Consider the following 22,224-nt stretch of genomic DNA (forward strand, 5'->3'; position numbering starts at 1 on the left):
GGGGTGGGAGCTGGTGTTTTGGGAGGGAGCTGGGGTATGGGGAGAGAGTTGGGGTATGGGGAGAGAGTTGGATTATGGGGTGGGAGCTGGGGTTTTGGGAGGGAGCTGGGGTATGGGGAGAGAGTTGGGGTCTGCGGAGAGAGCCATGGTATGGGAAGCAAGTTTGGGTATGAGCAGTGAGCTAACATATGGGGAAGACAGTGAGCAAGGGTATAGGCAGAAAGCAGGGGTATGGCATTGAGATAGAGGATGAATTATGATTATCCTGAATGGCAGCAGGTGCTTAATGGGCCGAGTGGCCTCTTTCTGCTTCCATTTTCTGCGTTTCTATGGATTTTATCTCCTCTAGCCAGACAGGGAGCAACATGTGGTACCCAATAGGGACTGAAATTGATCTCTATGTGTCAGCCTTGATGACCACTGCCACATGCAGAACCAACTGGGTAACAGTGTCACCAATGGCTGGCATGCGATTGAGAAGAGGTGAAATGCCTACACTGCGGTGATGGTGGCCATGGTCTTCAGGCTGGTAGGATTCCGGATCATTTTGTCGAGAGTGTTGACGTTCTGGGCGAACTTGGGTCTGGAGTTTCGGTCTTTCTGCCAACAGTCTAACATGAGCTGGTGCAGGGACGCTGGGCAGTCCATGGGTGGTGGCAAACGATAATCCTGCTCAATCGCATTGATTACCTGGAAACACATGGAAAACATGGCCCATTATGAAGTGCTTTTCAAACAGATAATGCAAGTTACAAAGATCCTTAAGTTAACTTTAAGAAAGAAGCGTTCAGGTGGAATTCTCCTCACTCACAGTTAAAGAAAGGAGAGGACATCGTGACATACAGCACAGAAACAGAATCTTTGGTCCAACCAGCCCATGCCGACCATATCCCAGGTTAAACTCATCCCACCTGCCTACACTTGGCCCATGTCCCTCCAAACATTTCTTATTCATGTACTTATCAAAATGCATTTAAGACATTGCAACTGGACCCACATCCACCACTTCCTTGGGAAGTTCATAGCACACACACAAACCACTCTGTGTTAAAACGTTGCCCCTCATGCTTTTGTAAATCTTTCTCCTCTCATCTTAAAAATATGGCCCGAGTCTTGAAATCCCCAACCCTTAGGAAAAAGACACTCGTCATTCACCTCACCTATACCTCGATGAGGTTACCCTCAACTACCCGCACTCCAGTGAAAAATGCCCCAAAGTCACCATTGCCAGCAACATCCTGGTAGATCTCTTCTGAATACTCTCCAGCTTTCATAGTATCCCTCCTACAACAGGGTGACCAGGACTTGACACAGTACCTATTAATCCTAGAGCACCTTTCACATCTGAAGATGCCCCTTTACAATCAAAGAAGTACTTTTGAACTATAGTCGCTGTATTTGGGGAGAAAAATCGATTTAACTCTGTTGATTTACACATAATGCCACAAACTGCAAGGCTAGGATGACCTGATGACTTAGCTGAGGAACTCTCCAGTTCTTCTTGCAACAGTGGGACAGAATCCTTTATATAATCACACAAGGAGAGCAGGTAGGACTCAGTTTGATGTTTTGCCCAAAACCACATCTCCCTCAGCGCTGAAGTGGAATTTCAGCTTTCATTTTGACCTGAAATCAAATGACTGAAAACTTGGTCAAAGTAGTAGGTTTTCTTAAAGAAGGAGAAAAATGGGGACAGGTTGTTGGGTTAAGACAGTGAATTTAGGAACTTGGTGAAACAAAATCAGAAATTATTGAACTTGAAACATTAACTCTGTTTTCTCTCCATAATTGCTGCCAAACCTACAGTGATTTTCCAGCAGTTTGTTTTTGTTTCAGGTTTCCAGTGCCCACAGTTCGTTATTATATCTTTGTTATATTGTTTCTATAATAATATAGAAGCTTAGTGCTTTGACATGAGTAACATGGTTTCTTTAGCTGCATAATGATACAAAATATGACAGAAAACAGTACAAACTTTTATTCACTTGTGAGATGTGGGCATCACTGGCAGGCCAGCATTTATTGCCCATTCCTAGTTGGACTGTAAGACATAGGAGCAGAAGTTAGGCAATTCAGCCATGGGTCTACCCACCCATTCAATCATGGTTGATAAGTTTCTCAACCCCATTCTCCCACTTTCTCCCCATAACCCTTGATCCATTTGATACTCAAGAACCTATCTACCTCAGTCTTAAATATACTCAATGAGTTGCCTCCACAGCCTTTTTGGCAATGAACTCCATTGATTCACCACTCTCTGACTGAAGATGTTTTTCCCTATTTCTGTTTTAAAAGATCTTCCCTTTACTTTAAAGCTATGCCCTCATGTCCTAGTCTCTCCAACCAATGGAAACATCTTCCCAACATCTACTCTGTCCAGGCCATTCAGTATTCTGCATGTTTCAATTAGATCCCCCCTCATCTTTCTAAACTCCATTGAGTATAAACCCAAAGTCCTCAAATGTTCCTCATATGTTAAACTTTTCATTCCTGGGATCATTCTCATGAACTCTTTCTGAACATGCTCCAGGGCCTGAGATATGGGGCCCAAAACTGCACACAATACTCCAAATGTGGTCTGACCAGAACCTTATGGAGCCTCAGAGGTACATCCCTGCTTTAATATTCTAGCCCTTTCCAAATAAATGCCATCAATGCATTTGCTTTCCTAACTACTGACTCAATCTGCAAGTTTACCTTGAGAGAATCCTGAACCAGGACTCCCAAGTCTCATTGCATGTCAGACTGCTGAATATTCTCCCCATTTAGAAAATAATCCATGTCTCTATACTTCCTACCAAAATGCATGACGTCAACTTTCTCACATTGAATTCCATCTGCCATTTCTTTGCCTACTCTCCTAGCACTGCTGCCTCACAGCGCCAGAGACCCGGGTTCAATTCCCGCCTCAGGCGACTGACTGTGTGGAGTTTGCACGTTCTCCCCGTGTCTGCGTGGGTTCCTCCGGGTGCTCCGGTTTCCTCCCACAGTCCAAAGATGTGCAGGTCAGGTGAATTGGCCATGCTAAATTGCCCATAGTGTTAGGTAAGGGGTACATGTAGGGGTATGGGTGGGTTGCGCTTCAGCGGGGCGGTGTGGACTTGTTGGGCTTAAGGGCCTGTTTCCACACTGTAATGTAATCTAATCTAATCTAAAAAGTAATCTAATCTAATCTAATCTAATCCTGCAGCCTTCCTGCCTCCTCAATGCTACCTGTCCCTCTACCTATCTTTGTATCATCTGCAAACTTAGCCAGAATGCCCTCAGTTCCTTCGTCTAGGTCGTTAATGTACAAAGTGAAAGGTTGTGGTCCTAATACTGAGCCTTACGGAACACCACTTGTCACTAGCTACCATCCTAATAATGAGTCTTTTATCCCCCACTCTCTGCTTTCTGCCAGACAGCCAAGCCTCTATCCATGCTAGCACCTTACCCCTGACACCATGGGCCCTTATCTTACTCAGTAGCATCCTTGTCAAAGGCCTTCTTGAAGTCCAGGTAGATCACATTTGTCGAACTTGCTCATTACTTCCTCAAGAATTCTAGAAGATTTGTCAGGCATTACCTCCCTTTGATGAAGGAGGAGAAAGTGAGGTCTGCAGACGCTGGAGATCAAAGTTGAAACTTTATTGCTGGAACAGCACAGCAGGTCAGGCAGCATCCAGGGAACAGGAGATTCGACGTTTCGGGCACAGGCCCTTCTTCAGGAATGAGCAGAGAGTGTTCAGCAGGAGAAGATAAAAGGTAGGGAGGAGGGACTTGGAGGAGGGGAGTTGGCAGAGGAGATGACCTGGGGTGTGCAGTGAGAGAGGGACTCACTGAAATCTTTGTAGAGAGAGGCAGAGAGCTTCTTCAAGGAAGGCATCCTTGTAAGAGGATTCGCAGTAGGTTGAAATCTTCGAGGAGAAAGTGAGATCTGCAGATGCTGGAGATCAAAGTTGAAACTTTATTGCTGGAACAGCACAGCAGGTCAGGCAGCATCCAGGGAACAGGAGATTCGACGTTTCGGGCACAGGCCCTTCTTCAGGAATACCTGCCTGCTCCAGAGGTGTGTTGTAACACTGCCTGAACAGGTTGATTAAAAATGTCAATTTTGATATGTAGTTATTAGGACCATCAGGATCCAGAAACACTCACAGGATTCCTGTGAGGGGATGAAAAAGTGGAGCATATCACTGCAGACACTGGACACTGCAATGAAAACAAATACTGCTGAAAATCACAGCAGGTCATGCAGCGTCTGTTGAGAGAGAGCAAGCTCATGTTTCGAGTCTAGATGACTCTACATAAGAGCCCAGTTCTGATGCAGAGCGAATGTTTCTCCTGGCTGTCATAGCCCAAACCAGGGTTTTCAATCTCATGAATAAAAAGCAAGCCACTTAAGACTAATTATGGGAAGATCCTTCATTCAGTGGGTGGTGAGTTTTGGAATTCTCTATCCCAATGTATGTGGAAGCTTAGTCAAAGATAGAGCTTGATAGATTTCCAGTTATAGGAATAATGTTAGAATATGACAATGATATGGTGTAAATGACCAGCCATGATCAAGAGTGACAGGGCACGCTTGGGGACTGAATAGCCTAATCCTACTTTTGTATTTCTATAATTTCATGAAAGTATCTTTTCATTATCAGACTCATACAACGTGCTAAAGCAGTTCTTTACTTGCTCTGTGCTGTTTATGCCCTTGATGCTTTGTCTAGATTCTCCCTTTTACTTCAGTGCTGGCAATACTGTCAACAGGAATTCATTCATTTTTGCGACCACCACCCTCATCTCAGCACTATTTCAGGTGAAGAAAGTGCACCAATAAGGGCAGTGCTCCAGTACTTAAAGACGTCAACAAAAATGAGGCCTAGGTTAATGGCAGCAGAGGTTCTCTCAATATTCACAATCAAAAAGCTGACCAATGGCCAGGAAGACATCGATTAGGAGATAAAATAAAGAAAAGAATTAGTAAGGGAGAAACGGCGGCAGACATAAGAAGTGAAAGAAAGAACAAAGTTCATATAGAAAAGCTGAATCAGACTTGGTTGGACCGAGTAATGGGCAAATCTTATTTCTGGCTGGCATGGGCTATTTCTTTTAATAGAATAGAAATCACCAGAAAGTAACCAACCTTTGAACTTCTACATCTGGAGAGAACTAATCTAATAGATCAGCTTGGAGGTTGTTGGTTCTGTGCCTTAAATCATTTCCTGCATGAAATCTGTACACACCAGAAAATGTAGTGCCTGTTCTGTAAGAGGTGAGCAATCTTGAAGAAGTCACAAATGAAAAGAAGACTTTTGAAAAGCGAGTGAATTAAGATATATTTGTAGGCAAGACGAGAGGGCAGGTGAGCTGCTTCTGGCTCCATAGTCAGGTGGAAAAACAAAAGCCAAAAACAGAAATTGCCGGAAAAACTCGTTCTGAGAAAGGGTGACTTGACTTGAAACACTAACGCTGATTTCTCTCTACAGGGCTGCCAGACCTACTGACCTTTTCCAGCAATCTCTGTTTTTTTTTTGTTTCTGACTTACAGCATCTGCAGTTCTTTCAGTTTTTATTAAAAATGGAAGCTGTCCTGTTGGATAGCATTTGAACTTAGCAAGCACTGAATGAAGCATTGGTACATCAAGAACAAGTCCTCCTTGAAGCACATTGTTCTTCCAATGTTCTTGACATGCACCCTCTGATAAGGCACACTTTCCACTGAAAATGTCAACACACTACCAGTCACCACTTACTGGGCTGAATTTCTAGTTTATATTGTCTATATTTACAGTCTTCAATTTCACGAGCTTCCATTGAAAAAGATAAAAGACATTCCCATAAGTTCACTTGATCCAGGGTGAGCATTTAGTTTTCATAGGAATTTTTAAAAAATCCATTCCACTTTCAGTGAAGTTATTTATTCATTTATTTGTTATTCCCTCAACAAAACTGAACATTATTTTTCTGGCAACGGTTGATATCTGTTTAGTGGCTAAACCGTAAATAACTTTTTTTTACAGTGTTGAAAACCAATGGATCCTTCTGATATGGGGCATATACTTTGGCTTTAACCACGCACTCACTTAAGAACCCTTCAAACAAACTTCAGACCAAAACTTGGACTGAGATTCATTCTGACCTGAGGAGGAAATATTTGTCTGTGATCTCTGGCAGCTCTCCTGACATCTAGTATCGTGCCAGATCCCACCAACCGAGAACTGTTTTAACACCCTGCATGAGATTTTCCATGTTTTAATTTAAGTCCTGCCCCCTCTATCAACAAATAGGCCAGCTGACGATTTGTTTTTTAACTCTTGGTATCAAGTAGCCAAACACAGAAGAGGCAAATTGTTCACACCAATACAAAGTGTACATATATCTGTGCATTAGATCTCCACATCAATTTATGCTTATCAGTTTTGAAGAACGCCTAAATTTGTCTCACTCACACTTCCTTACAGAGCCCAGTTTGAAGAACTTTCATCATTGATCGAGTTATGTTACTTAATTAAGTGGAACAATCAAAAAACACATAAGTAAACTCCAGTTGCCAGATACGTCAATGCCTAAGTAGATGTAGAAATGTATTGTTAATATTCCTTTATCAAAATGTTAACATCATCAGGAGAACAAATATAAATAATGAATGCTGGGAAGGAAAGGAAGGAGGAAGATAGTAGGGAGGATGGAAAGAAGCGAGGATGGTGTTCTACTCATTTCAAATGTATCTAAATAATAATCATTTAAATTAATCAGTGTTCTTGGAAGGAAACATATTGTCAGTTGGCAAATTACTGCAAATAATAATCAGTTAATCAGCTTTTATGCTGTTGGGTAAGGGATGAGTGTTGGCTGCCATCTTGAGAGAACTCTCTTCTCTTCTATGAATCCTGATTTTTTTTTAATGTGCACTAATGTGGTCCTTGATTCTGAAAGAAAAAAAACATTCCAATAAAGGCCAGTTGATTCTTGATAATTGTTATGGATGCTTTCATCTTTTGAGGAATATTATAAATCAGTTTGTGCTAATGAAGATAATAAGACAGCTGGTTGTGAGTATTAGGAGAGAAGTGAATGGATACCAGTCAATTCTACCCAGCTCCTCCCTCATGCCTCTGTAATTGTTTTTATTCAGCTGTAATACCATTACCTCTGATTCTATCTTCTCCCTCTCAAATTGCAGAGTAAATTCAATCGGATTATGGTCACTGCCTCTGAAGGGTTCCTTCACCTTAAGATCCTTTACTAAGTCTGCCTCTTGCACACACTAAGTCCAACATTGCCCGTTCCCGAGTGGGCTCCACCATAAGCTGCTCCAAAAAGCCATCTCATAGACATTTCACAAACTCCTTTTCTTGCGATCCCCTACCAACCTGGTTTTCCTAGTCCACCTGCATTCTGATCACTATAACTTTGCCTTTCCTACACATCTTTTCTATCTTCTGGTGTATCTTGTGCCCCAGCTCCTGACTACAGTTTGGAGACTTGTATGTAACTCCAACTATGTTTTTTTTCCTTTGTGGTTCCTCAATTCTACCCATACCGATTCTACACCATTTGACCCAACTTTGTTTCTTACTATTGATTTAATTTTATTTTGTACTAACAAGGCAACCCTATCCCTTCTGGAGACCTGCCTATCTTTTCAATATGCTGTATAGTCTTGGATATTCAGTTCCCAATCCTGATTCCCTTTCAGCCACATCTCCGTGATGCCCACCACGTCATACCTGACAATTTCAATCTCCACCACAAGCTCATTCACCTTATTCTTTATGCTGCGTGCATTCAGATATAACACTGTCTCAGATATAACTGTCTCTTTTCTCATTGTATTGCCTGTGAGAAGGTGGTGGTGCACTGACTTCTTGAACCACTGCAGTCCATGTGCTGCATGTAGACCTACAATGCTGTTAGGGAGGGAATTCCAGGGTTTTGACCCAGTGATAGTGAAAGAACGGCGATATATTCCCATGTCAGGATGGTGAGTGGCTTGGAGAGGAAAATGCAGGTCTTGGCATTCCCATCTATTTGCTGTCCTTGTCCTTCTAGAATAAGTCGTTGGTTTGGAAAGTGCTGTCTAACGATATTTGGCAAATTTCTGCAGTGCATCTTAGAGATAGTACATGCTTAATGCTACTATTGAGCATCGGTAGTAGAGGCAGTGGATGCTTGTGGATGTGACACCAATCAAGATGGCTGTTTTGCCCTGGATGGTGTCAAGCTTCCCAAGTGTTGAAGCTGTACCCATCCAGGTAAGTGGGGTGTATGTCATTGTGGGCTGACTTGTGCCTTGTAGATGATGGACAGACTTTGAAGGTCAGGAAATGGATTACTTCCCTCATCATTCCGAGTCTCTGAGCTGCTTATGTAGACAATGCATTTATGTTGTGAGTCCAGTTAAATGTCTGGTCAATGGTAACCCCAAGGATGTTAATAGTGGGGAATTGAGTGATAGTAATACCACTGAATGTGAAATAGGTGGTCATCAGAATGTTTCTTGTTGGCATTTCTATGGAATGAATATTACTTGTGATGCAGATAGAGTGTATGCTGCTGTTGGAGTTCATTTGTTCTGTCTGTGAAATATTGTGGGGATAGTTTGCTTTAATAAAGATTGAATTAACATGTCAGAGCTTTTTTTTAAATATCAACATCAGACACATTACCACAGCAGCCACATCCATTGTCCCCAAGGCAGAGATTCTACCAGTGCACCTCCAAACCATTACCTGGATTAGAATCCTGGACCCTCAGATTGAAAAGTGCTTTACCACATGAATAACCTCAGCTCCCCAAGACTTTTTCGCTGGTGAATGGAAAGAACATGCTTAATGGAAGTCAAGAATGAACAAGAGGGCAATGATTGTTGTGTATGATCCCTGTTTGTTATTTTACTGCTGTTATACCTCAACGTTTGGTGCTAATATGGTCCATTATGCAAATAGGGTGAAAAACGTTAAAGCCTCCCAGCATCCTTCCACATACATTGATAGGTAAACTGTTGAAAAAGCAGGTCAAATAATCAAACACAGAACAGCATTAAATATAGTCATGTGTCATCGTTCCTTGACCTTGGGCAACCTTAATACTGTTATTCCCTGTTGATTAAAAACAAGAGACGCTGTGTTTGAGGGATAAAACCTCCTGGCAGAGCTGGGAGAGACTGCCTTACTCAGCCAGAGTCTCTCATCTCTTAGGTTGTCAGACTCAATCATTTTACCTCACCAGCCATGCCTGAGGCCCTCATCAAAACCCAGTATTGAAATTAAAATAAATGTTGAACAAAAAAGCAGCCTCATTAATGCTCGGAATAATGACTTGCGAGCAGATTCTGTCTTAGCAGCATGCTGGTGAATCACGCTTTGAGGAGGTGACTTTAGTCAAAGATTTTGTACACATCTGGCCCACTGTGCTTTCGACACTATTGACGAGAAAGGGGAGTACAGCGAGTTTAACATTTGAACTCCGTTAACACTCGCTGGTGGATAGATGTCAAAAATACATTCAACTGAAAATAAATGGCTTTTATTTTTCTGTCAGCCATAGACTTTCTGTTACGTGTTAGGCATCTCCGGTGCAGAACATTCCGCACCAATTGACCGCCAAGAATGTCAGAATGCATGTCATCTGAAATGATTTAATTCTATCTGCCAATCGAGAGCTAAAACAGAAGAGTGCATGGAAATGATTACCACTAATCGAGGGTGTCTATGCACCGGGTTCAGAGATCCAAGCAATCTGTAACTGATGCGTCTATAGATATCAAATTAACTTGCAGCTAGCAGGAAATCAGGAAACAATTTCTCACACAAAGGCTAGTAAAAGTCCAGACGTTTCTCTCTCAAAAGGCTGTGCGCCTTTCAAGTTTGAGATCATTGAATCCTTACTGTGTGTAATAGGCCATTCAGCCCACACCGACCTTCTGAGGAGCTTCTCACCCAGACCCTACCCTTTAACCCTATATTTCACAAGGCTAATCTATCTAACTTGCACATCCCTGGACATACCTTTGGACTGTGGGAAAAAACGAGAGCACCTGGAGAAAATCAACGCAGACACTGATAGTCACCTGAGGTTGGAAATGAAGCCGGCTCCCTGGCGCTATGAGGCAGCAGTGCTAACCACTGAGCCCCATGCCACTGCAGTAGATTAGCTCCTCCATTGACGAGGCTATTGACGGATACAAACCTAGGACAGATAACTGGAGTTGAGGAATAGATCAGGCATGATCGAACTGAATGGTGAATGAAAACCCAAAGGTTAAGATTATTTCCTCTTGTTCTGGTTTTGCTGTCAGAGGGAATAGATTCTCTGCATACACCCTAGTGAGTCCTTTTAACGTTTTAATTGCCTTAATTACCAAACCCCTCCAAGTCTGATGTACCCAAGTGAATATGAGCCATAATTTAACCTTTTGTACTGGGGTATCACTCTAATGAATCAGCATTGTGGTACCACCACAACCAGTACCTCCTTTCGGAGATGTGATGCCCAGGACTGTATGAAGTATTCCACACATCAGGAGCAGGAGTTGGTTCCTGACACCTGCTCCTCCAATCAGTATGATCATAGCTGATTTGATCACTCGACATTTCTACTTAAACCCCTGATAACCTTTCACCCTTGGCTTATCAACAATCTTTGCCTCAAAACGATTCAAGGATTGCTTTCGCAGACCTTTGAGGAAGAGAGTTCTAAAGACTCATGGTCCTCTGTGAAGGCTAAAAAACGTGGACACCAAGACCCTGTATAACTGCAGTATAACTTCTATTCCTTTGGAAATGAACAATAATGTTCATTTTGGCTTTTTGTACCTGTCCACCAGCTTTAACTGACGTGTATCTGTACTTTATAATTTCTGTGCTCCCTCATAGTGTCTAGTTTCTTTTCGTTTGGAAAGTATTCCAATTCATCATTGCTTGTTGCAAATGTTGGATGTTGGTGCTCAAAAGCTATGGAGAATGGACCAAGTGTGTCCAGTTCTGGTCACCCAGTGATAGGAAGGACATTATAAACTGGAGATGGTTCAGAAGAGATTTCCCATGTTGTTACTCGGTATGGAAGGTTGAGAGGTGACCTGATAGATGTTTATAAAATAATGAGGGGTATAGACAGAGGTAATGGAGTTGTCTTTTCCCTAGGATGGGGGATTTCAAGATTTGGGGGAACATTTTTAAGGTAAGAGGAAAGAGATTCCGAAAAGACATGAGGAGCAAATTTTTTACACAGAGGGTGGTTCGTGTGTGGAATGAATTCCCAAGGAACTGATGGATATAGGTACAATTACAACTTTCAAAAGACACTTGGGTACATGAAGAGGAAAGCTTGCTGCGATGTGGGCCAGCAGCAGGCAGGTGGGATTAGCTCTCTTTGGGATTATGTTCAAGATGGACTCAAAATGTCTGTTTCTGTGCTCTATGATTCTATGATTGTGTGTCAGCTCCTGTCGGAGTTATGGACACAATCAGCGTTATCCAAATGCTCAAAGTTTTCTTGGTGTCATAACATCTGTTTGGATGCCAGGGGTTCAGGGAGGAAAAATCAAACCGCTAATCAAAGCCCATTAGTGGCTAATCAGCTTGTCATTATGCACAGCAGCACCACATTATGCTGATTAGGACAAAGAAATGATTTCAATCCCTGTTATCTCACGCACTCTCAAAAGAAAACAAAGAAAACCAATTAGAAGGAGAAAGCTATGGAGATATTCTTAGGGAGAGAAATAAGAGAAAAAAAACATGCTTTGCTCATGAGGGTATTTCCTCATGAAGGAGAACTATAGAACTCACATATTATCCCTATATATGTATGTCCAGATGAAACTGGGAAGGTAGGTAGTGAAGCACCAATTTACAACTGACCTGAAATTTAATCTGTTCTGAGCAGGCACCAAAGGCACCCATATCACAGGACCCGATACAATGGGGTCTTTCTTTAAATAAGTCTATCCTTGGGCTGTGGCTTGAATTTTAACTCCAAAGTGAGTGAGAAAGTTGCCGTTCTTTAATGTGCCAGGTTGAAGCTGGTCAGAATAAAGTTGGGACATAAAGATGTTCTTTTATTATTTTGCTTTCCTCTATAATTGCTTGGAAAAGCAAAAGTGTTCCCATGGGCCCTGAAGTGGGTATTTCAGCTTCTTCCGCTCTGAGTTCCTTGCCGGATCCATTCCCCACCATTCAATCAGTTACCCCCATCCCCCGAAACCCCCATCCTACACCCCCACCTCTGTCTTATCCAAATCTATTTACATGCCAGTCTGAAGAGGCAGACAGAAGTCTGTCAATGAAAATAACCCAGGCCTTATCTCTGCAGCATTGGGTATTTATCCATATCCTAAGGACGTTTGAGGAAGATTTGGTGAGCTAACCAACACTTACCCATTATTTCACTGGCTGGTCTTAAAATGTTGGGTTTGGAATCAATTATACTGTCAGAATATCCATCAGTTTGTGAAAGACAGAGGCAAGTACATTTACTCGGCAATGTTCTGGGTCAGTTTGAAGAATGAACTCTCATGTACTGGTTTAACATGAAGCATTTTCTGTTCTTCTTTATCAGCAATCATGCATTTTTCTTATTATTTAATTCTCAAAATTATTTTCTGTGTTGTTTAGGTTGTATTATGCACCAAATTGTATGACAAAACTACTTACGTCTTGGTTTGACATGTCCCAGTAAGGCCTCTCTCCAAATGACATCACTTCCCACATGACAATTCCATAACTCCAAACATCACTGGCTGAAGTGAACTTGCGATACGCAATTGCTTCCGGTGCGGTCCATCGCACGGGGATCTTTCCACCCTGCAGAGTTAATGATAGACCCATGTTAGCATCTTTGTTTGTTGCCATGGTGTTTCCTTAGGTGAAAGACCCTTAGCAACTGCACCATGTTACCTGTGGCTTAATAGCTCGCACTCTCACTTCCTTCAGAATCAGAAGGTCTGGGAGTTTAAACCTGAAACTCGAGTCCATAAACCAGACTGTGCAGCAGCGAGGCACGATCAGCTGCTGATGTTCAACTCTGACTGCTGTCTCAGGTGGGTGTATGAAGAAAATCCTGGCACTATTTCAAAGGAGAGCAGGTGAATTCCCTGTTGTGCCTGTGCCAATATTTACATTTCAAACCACATAATTACAAGATTATCCAGCAATGTATGCTAATGGTTTTGTGGGAGCCTGTATTGCGCAAATTAATTGGCACTACATTCCAATAATGGCTACACTTAAAAGTGCTTCATTGGCTGTGAAGTGTTTTGAGACATCCTGAGATCAGGAAAGGTGCTAGGGAAATGCTAAATTATTGGACTGCCTGAAACTGGCTGTGCAGAAATTTAGACCATCCCAGGTTTCAATCATTCCACCAATGCCATGGCCTAAACTCTCAAATTTCCTCTCTAACCCTCTCCACCTGTCCCTCCAGCTTCAAGTTGCTTCTTAAAATATATTTTTGTGAAGTAACCTTTGCCCCTGGGCCCTAATATAGAATCCCTACAGTGTGAAAGCAGGCCATTTGGCCCATTGAGTCCACACCGCCCCTCCGAAGAGCACCCCATCCACACCCAAACCTCCCGACCCTGCATTACCTACAGCTAGCCTGCACATTCCTGGACACAATGGGCAATTTAGCATCGCCAATTCACCTTGTTTGGTTTAGTATCCAATTTTGCTTTACAATATTCTTGTAAGGCACCTTGGAGTATTTTATCATGTTAAAGGTGGTATAAAAACATAATATGTTGTTGCTGATAAATCTTTAAGTTGAACATTATCAAGATGCCGTACCATGGAAAATGTGCCCACTACTCTGCAGCTAAGTGCCAGTTTCTCAGTACTCTTTAGTTCCACTAGATACAGTGTTAAGGTCAGGCTTTAGGCTTCTGTCCCCACAATTCAACTGACCAAAGTTTCCCACACGGTAGATTTTCAGTTTCACCGGAGTTATGGTGCCAAATTCAGCAATACTTTGTGTGGGGTGGAGTTATTGAGCTGTAGACCTCTACCCAACTTCCCTTGAAGTTGAGTGTCCCCAAATTCGTGCTCAGCAGTCAGCAAGTGAGATCATTTCACCCCCTTGGTTAGTCTGGGATTCAAACCTCAGGTACATGAGAGAAGGATTTATCAGGCATTAGTGAGTCACAAGTTCTTTATCAAAACAACAGGAAGATCAATACACCAACAGTTCACTTAACAATATCGAGTGGTTTGGATTTGATGCTCCTCCCAAGGGTTTTCAAGTATCTAATCCTAGGCTGGCCATGTTGTGCTATATGGCAGAGATGCGGCAGTCAGTTGTAGAGGTGGCAGGCTTTTGATGAGTGGAAGCTACCTAATGCCACAATCATATTCAGTCATTGTTTTAAACTAAGATGAGTGACAAGTCAGAAGGTTAGACAGCATATAAATAACAGCAAAGAATGACAAAGCCATTAGTAAGCCTGGAAGAATTTAGAGTACAAGAGGAAGCTAGCTAGAAATATAAATCAGATCATAAGGTCTCTACAGAAATTTAGAAAGGAAAAGAGTGAGTTAAGTTCCTCTGGACAGTAAGACTGGTCAGTTAATAATGGCAAATAAGGAAATGGTCGATGAATTGAACTAATATTTTCTTTTTGCAGTAGAGGACACAAACAAAAACAGAAATTGCTGGAAAAGTTCCGTAGGTCTGGCAGCATCTGTGGAGAGAAATCAGAGTTAATGTTTTGGGTCCAGTGACCCTTCCTCAGCAGGACTGAGTTCTTTTAATTCGATCTGAAACATTAACCTGATTTCTCTCCACAGATACTGCCAGACCTGCTGAACATTTCCAGCAATTTCTGCTTTTGTTTCAATTTACAGCATCTGAAATTCTTCTGGTTTTCTTTTGCAGAGAACATAAATACTATCCCAGAAATAATTCTGAATCAGAACGTGAAAGGGAGAGAACAGCTGAAAACAATTACAATCGGCAAGGAAATGTGATTGACAGAATTATTAAAACTGCACGTTAATAATCCCTGTGTCCTGATGTATTTTGTTGTATGTTCTTAAAAAGAAGAGTCCGTTGACATAACAGATACATTAGTGCTAATTTTCCAAAACTTCATAGATTTTGGAAAGATGTCATCCAACTGGAGACCAAAGAATGTCACTCTGGATGATGTAGTGATCCTTAGTAAGTCTTGGAATGATCACACGGTATAGTTGGCAGAACTCTTTGAATGACTAGGAGAATCAAAACTGGTGATAAACTTAAATAAAATGGAATTCGTGGAAGCAGAGGTGACATTCTTGGGACATAACATTGGTCATGGAAGGTTGACCCCACAAAATGCAAAGATGAGGGCTATCAAGGAATTTCCACGACCAACCTCAAAGAAAGAGGTGCTTCGATCCTTAGGACTCAGCAGATTCTATCGGACGTTTATTCCAAACTTCAGCAGTGTAGTGGCACCCTTAACTGAGTTGCTGAAGAACACAAAGTTTCGGTGGACAGAATCATAACAGGAGGCATGTGACCATTTGAAATCAATATTAACCACCAAACCAGTTTTAGCCACACCAAAGTTTTCAAAACTTTTAAAGTCGTCATCGATGCTAATAACATAGGAGTTGGAGCTGTATTCCTACAGGAAGGTGAGGATGGGATTGAACTGCCGGTTGGTTACTTTTCGAAGAAGATCAACATCCACAAGAGGAAATACTCCACAATCAAAAAGGAAACAATTGGGTTTGGGACGGGCCTTACAGCATTTTAATGTGTATGTCACGAACAATGTGTTGGAGACAGTTGTGTACACTGACCACAATCCACTTACATTCTTTAGTTTTTTTTTAAGGTAAGAATATGAGACTATTTTGTTGGAGTCTTATGTTAGACTTTTAATTAAAAATCATACAGGTTGTGGGTCGGAAGAATGTAATCGCAGAAGCATTATCGCGGATTTAACTGATAGAGTTTAGATGAGATTTGTCTTTATTTAATGTTATACATATACAGGTAGATAGGAAAAAGTTAAGGAGAACTTATAGGAGAAAGTGAGGACGGCAGATACTGGAGATCAGAGCTGAAGATGTGTTGCTGGAAAAGCACAGCAGGTCAGGCAGCATCCAAGGAGCAGGAGAATCGATGTTTCGGGCATGAGCCCTTCTTTCCTGAAGAAGGACTCATGCCCGAAACGTCGATTCTCCTGCTCCTTGGATGCTGCCTGACCTGCTGCGCCTTTCCAGCAACACATTTTCAGAAGGAGAACTTATAGTTAAGTTATCTGTATGTTAGGGTAATGTCTTTTAAAAGTAGAGAAAAAAAATGAAGCTATCTTTTCATTATAATTGTTCATTTTCTTCTGAAGGGGAGAGGTGTTATGAAGATGTGGGTATACCTTTTAAGAGAGTTAAAAGCAGCAGAACTATTGGAGACAGCACCAAGTGTTCTCAATAAGGCAACAATGTATGTTAACACTGGGTTGGAAAACTCGATTAGTTTGTTGCCTGGAGACAAAAACAAATTTTAATTCAGCTAATCAATTTAAATTACACCCCCAAAAAAGTACCAGATTCTAATCAAATTTGAATTGATGGTATTGATAATCTTAAAAGCCAATGACACAATCCGATGCTCTGGGGTATAATACCGGGGTGGGAGGGTGGAATTGAACAGTTGAGAGGAGAACTACCACATCCTAGCACGTGGAAGACTGCTTGAACAAAATATCTCTCCTAAAAGTAACTTTTCGATCAGTAACCTGTGATGCAGAAATTCCTAAGAAAAGGAAAGGAAGACACAAGAAGATCCAAATAGAAGAACAAAAGCTGCCCTGGTTTTGAGATATGAAGTGTAGTTTTGTAAATCTTAGTTGGGAGTTTTATCAGACTAGTATTATTGAAGGGACAGTAATAGATAGGTTAGAATAAGGAATGGTAAATAGTTGTTAGTTAATTTTACTTTAAGGAATAAAGTTGTTAATTTTTACTTTAAATACAACTTGGCCACTTGAATTTATCCGAAACGTCGATTCTCCTATTCCGTGGATGCTGCCTGACCTGCTGCGCTTTTCCAGCAACACACTTTCAGCTCTAGTATTATTGAAGGGACGGTAATAGATAGGTTAGAATAAGGAATGGTAAATAGTTGTTAGTTAATTTTACTCTGTTATACTTTAAGGAATAAAGTTGTTAATTTTTACTTTAAATACAACTTGGCCACTTGAATTTATACAGATTACTGCACGGGATAAATCTTTTCTGTGTTGCTGGTTTTAAATTAAGCAGGAGAGTTTACCCGATGTAAGTCCAAAATTGAAGGCATAGGTTCAATGTGAGAGAGGAAAGATTTAAAAAAGACCTGACAAGTAACTTTTTCACAAGAGTGCGCTGCGCATATGAGTCAAAACGTGTGGCACTGGAAAAGCACAGCCGGTCAGCATCCAAGAAGCAGGAGAGTCGATGTTTCGAGCATAATCTCTTCAACAAACTTCCAGAGGAAGTGGTAGAAGCAGGTGTAATTACAACACTTAAAAGGCATCTGGATAAGTATATGGATAGGTAGGGTTTAAGAAGGATATGGGCCAAATGCTGGCAAATGGGACAAGGTCAGATTGGGATGTCTGGTCAGCATGGATGAGTTGGACAAAGGGTCTGTTTCCATGCTGTAACACTCTATGTGATGTATTGTGTGCCACAGGGACATAGGGAATCTATCAGGAGATTTAGGTAGGTAAATAAGCATGCAAAACTTTAACAGTGGGAGTAAAGTGTAGGAAGATCGGAACTTATCCACGTTGTCTGGTTGATTAAGAAAGCAGCTAATCATTTAAATAGAGAGAGATTTTAGCAAGTTGAAGTACAGAAGGATCTGGGTGTCCCTGTACATGAATCCCTTGATGTTAGTATGCAGGTAAAGTGAGTGGTCAGGGAGACAAATATCAGTGAAGACTGGAGGGTCGTGAATGTTGTGCCATTATTCAAGAAAGGCTGCAAAGAAAAGCCTGGGGTCTTTAGAGCAATAAGCTTAACATATGTGGTGGGTAACTTACTTGAGAATATTCTGAGAGATAAGGTATATGCGCATTTGGGAAGACAGGGTTTGATTAGGAATAGTCAGCATAGCTTTGTTGTGGCAGATCATACCTCACAAATTTGTTAGAGTTCTTTGATGAATTGACCAGGAAGGTTGATGAGAGTAGGGCGGTAGACATAGACTATATGGATTTTAGCAAATCCTTTGATAAGATTCCAAATGGTAGGCTGCTCTGGAAGGTTAGATTGCATGGAAACTACAGGGAGCTGGCAAATTGGATACAAAATTGGCTTGATGGTGGGAAACAGAGTGTAATAGTGGAAGGATGCTTATAGGACTGGAGGCCTGTAGCTTCTGGAGTGCCTTATGGGTTGGCACTGGGCCCATTGCTGTTTGTTATCCATATCAATGACTTGGATGAGAACGTCTCAGGTATGATTAGTGAGTTTGCAGATGACACTAAAATAGGCAATATCATGGACAGTGAGGAAAGTTATTAGAAATTGCAGCAGAACCTTGATCACTGGGGAAGTGGGGTGAGGTATAGCAAATGGAGTTTAATATCGATAAGTCTTGCATTTTGGAAAGTCAAATCAAGGTAGGAGTTCCATGGTGAATGGTGGGGCCTTAAGGAGTGTAGTGAAACAGAGGGAGCTAGGAGTTCAGGTTCACAGTTCTATGAAAGTGGAGTCACAGGGAGACAGGGCAATGAAGAAAGCTTTTAGCACACTGGCCTACATCAGTCAGGGCACTGAGTATAGAAGTTGGGAAGTTATGTAGCATCAGTCAGGGCTTTGAATATAGAATTTGGGAAGTTTTGTTGCAGTTATACAGAATGTTGGTGAGGCAGCACTTGGAGTATTGTGTTCAATTTTGGTCACCTAGTAATAGAAAGGATGCTATTAAACTGGAAAGAGTGCAGAAGAAATTTACAAGAATGTTGCCTGGACTCAATGGTCTGAGTTATAAGGAGGGGTTGGATAAGCTAGGACTTTTTTCTTCAGAGCATAGGAGACTTGGGGGGTGGGGGAATCTTATAGAAGGGGATAAGATCATGAGAGGCATGGATAGGGTGAATGAACTCCATCTTTCTTGCAGGGTTGGGGAATCAAGGACTTGAGGGCATCAGTTTAAGGTTAGAGGGGAAAGGATAAAAGGGAACTTGAGGGCAACTTTTTATAGAGAGGGTGGTATGCATAGGGAATGAGCTGCCAGTGGAAGTGGTTGAGGTGAATACATTAACAACATTTCAAAGGCATTTGGACAAATACATGGATAGGAAAGGATTAGAAGGATATGGGCAGGAAAATAGGGTTAGTGTGGATGGACAGTTTGGTCAGCATGGACCAGTTTGGGCTGAAGAACCTGTCTCCATGCTGTAGGACCTATCATTGCTAGGGAAATGAAATGTGGAAGTTGGGATGATTTGCTACAGCTGTACAGGACATTGGTGAGACCACATCTGGAATACTGAGTAGTTTTGGTCTCCTTGCCTAAGAAATGATATAAATCTCTTGAAGCAATTCAGAAAAAGTTTGTCTGACTACTTCTTGGGATGGTTGGATTATCTTATGATGAAGGCTTATAAAGGAGTTAAGAGAGCAAATGGAATACTCGCCTTCATTATTCGCGACATAGAATTTAAGAGCAGGGAGGTGATGCTGGAACTGTCTGAAAAGTTGGTTAGGCCAATGTAGGGGTATTGTGTGCGGTGCTGCAATCGACATTATGGGAGGGATGTGGTAGCATTGGAGAGGGTGCAGAGGAGATTTACCAGGATGTGGCCAGTGCTGGAGAGTTTCAGTTACAAGGAGAGCTCGGACAGACAGGAGTTGTTTTCCTTAGAGCAGAGAAGATTGAGGGGCTCCTAATCCTAATGTTTAAATATTGTGTCAGGGAACAATTGAAGGCAGCATCTTGGCTGTCCTGAAGAAGGGCTTATGCCCGAAACATCGATTTTCCTGTTCCCTGGATGCTGCCTGACCTGCTGCGCTTTTCCAGCAACACATTTCCAGCTCTGATCTCCAGCATCTGCAGACCTCACTTTCTCCTCAGAAGTGTTGGGTTGATGAATGATGGTGAAAATCTATCATTCCTACTCTTGATCTTCAGATTCTGCTCACCATTACACGGGTGTGAAGGACTGTCTGGGCAGAGTCACTGATGTTAACCACTTGGGTGACATACTGAATGGCAGCCCTACATCCCAGAGAGGATCTTGCAGAGCGGACCCATGATAAGGAAAGAGAATATGGTTCCTGCATTACTATGTAAGTTTGACCTATTCAAAAGGGATATTAAAATGGGAAAATAACACAACAATGATGAAGTGCTGCAAGCTATCAGTGTAATACTGTTAGCCCTGTGGGAAGGAATTAGGAAAATGCTTAACATAAATTAGTCCCTATTAACCTCCGCACCTTTATTGAAGTGGGGTAAAAAAACAGCTCCTCATTGCAGCACTGAGCTCCTGAACCTTATTGCTGGGTTGCATGTGAGAAGATTCAGAAATGTACAGATCAAGTACATCATTAAACTGAGGCACATTTGTTCATGGGGAGAGCTTCAGAACTGCTTGTGGGCGGTACGGTGGCACAGTGGTTAGCACTGCTGCCCCACAGCGCCAGAGACCCGAGTTCAATTCCCGCCTCAGGCGACTGACTGTGTGGAGTTTGCACGTTCTCCCCGTGTCTGCGTGGGTTTCCTCCAGGTGTTCCAGTTTCCTCCCACAGTCCAAAGATGTGCAGGTCAGGTGAATTGGCCATGCTAAATTGCCCGTAGTGTTAGGTAAGGGGTAACTGTAGGGGTATGGGTGGGTTGCGCTTCGGCGGGTCGGTGTGGACTTGTTGGGCCGAAGGGCCTGTTTCCACACTGTAATGTAATGTAATGTAATGTATTGAAGATTGGTAAACACACTGTAAGATGGGGTGGGGAAGGGGATGGAGTCAAAGCAACTATCTTACTAAGTTAAACGTTACCTTCATTTTAGAACTCACATCCTGGTATTCGAATCACTGGTGGTCATGTTTCAACCTCCTGGGCCTGTACCTAGGGAAATCTCTCTCTGCATCTTCCTCTATGTTCTATGTTCCCATTCTGCTCCTCAGTATACTTTTCTCTCTCTTTCCCCTTTTAAGCTGTTCCTTAAATCCTGCGTCTTTGACCAAGTCTTTTGGCTATCTGTCATTATATCTGCTTCAAAGTTATATTTTGTTTTGAGATGCTCCTGGGAAGAGATTTGGAAAAGTTTATTTTGTTAAAGGAACGACATAGTGTCAGCCATGGTTCCATTGATGTCACTCTCAATTCAAGGTCAAAATGTTCCTGGTTTAATTCCTATTCTATGACTTGAGTACATAAATCTAGATTTGATACTTTTAACTAGTAGGGTGCGGGGATGGGAGGACAGAATCAAGGCTTGTTGATGGGACCAGAGTCTGAGAGGGTCAAAAAGAAACAAAACTTAAATGAGTATAATGTGCCAAGAAGTGGCAGATGGAATTTAATTTAGATAAATGTGAGGTGCTGTATTTTGTAAAGGCAAATCAGGGCATGACCAATACACTTAAGGTCCTGGGGAGTGTTGCTAAACTAAGAGACCTTGGAGTGCAGGTTCATAGTTCGTTGAAAATTGAGTTACAGTTAGGATAGTTAAGAAGGCGTTTGGTATGCTTGCCTTTATTGGTCAGTGCATTCAGTATAGGAGTTGGGACGTGATGTTGTACAGGACATTGGTTCGGCCAATTTTTGAATACTGCATAAAATTCTGGTCTCCCTGCTATAGAAAGGATGTTATGAAACTTGAAACTTGAAAGAGTTTAGGAAAGATCTACAAGGAAGTTGCCAGAGTTGGAGGGTTTGAGCTATTGCCAGAGGCTGAATAGGCTGGGCTTGTTTTCACTGGAGCATTGGAGGCTGAGGAGTGACCTTATATATGTTTATAAAGTCATGAGGGGCATGGATAGGTTAAATAGACAAGGTTGAAAATGTGTTGCTGGAAAAGCGCAGCAGGTCAGGCAGCATCCAGGGAACAGGAGAATCAACGTTTCGGGCATAAGCCCTTCTTCAGGAATGAGGAAAGTTTGTCCAGCAGGCTAAGATAAAAGGTAGGGAGGAGGGACTTGGGGGAGGGGCGTCGGAAATGTGATAGGTGGAAAGAGGTCAAGGTGAGGGTGATAGGTCAGACGGGAGTGGGGGCGGAGAGGTCGGGAAGAAGATTGCAGGTTAGGAAGGCGGTGCTGAGTTCGA

General features: G+C 42.1%; 1 protein-coding gene across 1 annotated transcript in view; it reads right to left on the minus strand.

The window, feature by feature from the left end:
• LOC122555678 (ephrin type-B receptor 1) overlaps positions 1–22,224 on the minus strand; it is a 454,146-nt gene that overhangs the window by 13,628 nt on the left and 418,294 nt on the right. Inside the window, exons 13-14 of the mRNA XM_043701673.1 lie at positions 12,633–12,782; positions 497–690 (exon numbers count right to left, since the gene is read on the minus strand). Of these exons, the coding sequence (XP_043557608.1) occupies positions 497–690; positions 12,633–12,782 (344 nt within the window). The remainder of the gene's footprint in view (positions 1–496; positions 691–12,632; positions 12,783–22,224) is intronic.

Source organism: Chiloscyllium plagiosum, chromosome 13 (assembly GCF_004010195.1).
Source record: "Chiloscyllium plagiosum isolate BGI_BamShark_2017 chromosome 13, ASM401019v2, whole genome shotgun sequence".
Taxonomy (NCBI): domain Eukaryota; kingdom Metazoa; phylum Chordata; class Chondrichthyes; order Orectolobiformes; family Hemiscylliidae; genus Chiloscyllium; species Chiloscyllium plagiosum.